The 2,262-nt window shown below is 33.4% G+C and overlaps 1 protein-coding gene across 1 annotated transcript in view; it reads left to right on the top strand.

The window, feature by feature from the left end:
- Window positions 1–473: 473 nt before the first annotated feature.
- The window catches only part of CD28 (CD28 molecule), a 33,393-nt gene continuing 31,604 nt past the window's right edge, over window positions 474–2,262 (top strand). The window contains exon 1 of the mRNA XM_074298962.1: window positions 474–668. Coding sequence (XP_074155063.1) covers window positions 614–668 — 55 coding nt within the window. The 5' untranslated portion in view covers window positions 474–613. The remainder of the gene's footprint in view (window positions 669–2,262) is intronic.

The raw sequence follows: 2,262 nt of genomic DNA, 5'->3' as shown, positions 1-2,262 counted from the left end.
GGGTAACTTACCTATATATTTTCTACTTGCTGTTGAACGTGTTTCTTTATGGAATTAGCTTTTGTCTTTGTATTCCAGTTCCACAGTATCTTGCTTAGAATATTCTCTACTATCAAACATCCTGATTGCCCCTTCTAGGTTGTGTTTCCTTGCTTTTAGCAACTACTTTCTTCTTCCTGTAGTACAAGGATTCTTATCCCTAGAGGACCCATGATATTAGAATCCTCAAGAATACTTGTTCTAGCAGACTCTTCTGTGTCTACCCCTGACTTTCTTTTGGAAGTTTAGCCCCTCCCTTTTCATGATTCTTGCAAAGAAATCACTTTAAGGACACATAGAAATCTTTTTCCAGTGATGGCTGTTGTTCTTTTAAAGATAATAGAAAAAAAAAAAAAAGCTAAAGTCATCAAAATAATACAGCTTCCTGTTTGAGATATTACTACATCTGCCTGTGGTTGAATTCTTTTTATATTATGTACTCTGAGGAAACAAGTGTAGAGAATGTGAATGATAGAGCCAGTGAGGTTTCACCAGGTTGCTTTGTTCAGCTCACTGGCCTTCCTCCCATCTCTTTGTAAGAAGAGGAGGCCACGGATTTCAGCTCAACGCTACCATGATCCTCAGAGTGTTCCTCATCCTCAGCTTCTTCCCTTTGGTTCAACTAACAGGTAAAGCATTTTGATTTGAATCCTATGGGTTTTTCTTTGGATGATTTGTTATAAGGTTTGATTTCTATTGAGTTTCAGGTAATACAGTCTTAGGAAACTTGATTAGCCCACTCTGATTAGACATTGTTGAGAAAAGTGTCCAGTTCCTTGGACTATGTGATAATATTTGACTAAAATATTCTTGTCATAACTTTCCCAGTTAATTTGATTTTATTTTAAAAGAAAATTTACTTAACTTGTAGTAGGATTTCCATTTTCCTTCCCTACATGAGATTAGGAATTAAAGTTTACTCAAGCAAAGTGCTACAAGGTACAATGTATCATAATTGCATTAATGCTAAAACAAATCCTGCAAATTCCCCACATGATGAAATTATCTGATACTAGTGCAAATGCTTTCAATTTAAACTTTTTCCTGCCTCAACTACTTTCCTCCTTTTATTGCTGTCCCAAAATAATTTTGTTCAACTAAAATTTCTCAATGGTATTGTTTTTCTCTAATAACTTATTGAAAATACAATAGAATTCTATTAGATTGTAGCATAATTTTATGGATTCAGATATATCATGAGGCAAATAATGTCTCACAAAGTACTTGAAGTTCCCTTCCCTTTTTAACTCTATACAATAATTGGACTGGTTTAATATGGGCTTCAAGTATAATAATTTTGGGGAAGTTAAACATGAATGTAAATGCCAATCCCTTGAGCAGCCTCTTTTAAAAAATACACTTATATCAAATGATATAATATTTGTAAAAAGCTCTTAGCACAGTGCCTGGCACAGAATAAGCAATATAAAAATCTTTCTTCCATCTCCTCTCCTGTTATCTTTACCCACTTATTTCTATGCAGAGACCTGAGTTCATTTTTTTCTTCAAATAGCAATTCTTTAGCTTAATAGTGGGTTTTGAATTTCTGTCCCATGTATAAGTCAAATTCTAATATTTGAATTCTTAGACATGACCACTTTTTGATGTATAATGAGGTACGTACAAAAATTGTATGCACTATCAAAAATGTTTGGGGATGGGCCTAATCCTACAAACTGGGACCATGTGGAAAGCCCCTGCTGAAACCAGCAAAAGCCCAAACTGAAAAAAGCCTCTCAAAAACCTATTTTGCTAGAGTAGATAGCATCAGAAAGTATCCAACTCATTTTTTTTGGAATCTTACATTGCTAATGAAGACTTCACAATGATCAATGCTCTTTTCAATTGTTTTAGTAACAGCTGTAAAATTCTAATGTCCACAATCAAGTTTCTTCTTAGAGGAATTTTCTTTCTTAGAAAATAAAGGATGGTGAAGGATTGGAAAAGAAATTTTACCTATTTTCAAAGCATTTCAAATTGATTCTTAGACATAATTTAAATATCAGAAATACTGCTTTAAAAGACAGCAGTCAGAAAATATTAGAAAAAATTTAAATTTAAGAGTCCACTTTCTCATGGCTGCTAGAGTAGGATAATGTCTAGAACCCATGATTTAGAGTTGGGAAGAACTGAATTAGAATCTGATCTCTGATACTTAGTTACATAACTTGATAAATTAATATTAATTAACATCTCTGAGCCTCAATAAGGACATATATGGGG

Source organism: Sminthopsis crassicaudata, chromosome 3 (assembly GCF_048593235.1).
Source record: "Sminthopsis crassicaudata isolate SCR6 chromosome 3, ASM4859323v1, whole genome shotgun sequence".
NCBI classification, from domain to species: Eukaryota; Metazoa; Chordata; class Mammalia; order Dasyuromorphia; family Dasyuridae; genus Sminthopsis; species Sminthopsis crassicaudata.
The sequence above is the reverse complement of the archived record's forward strand: the minus strand, read 5'-3'. Positions and strand labels throughout refer to the sequence as shown.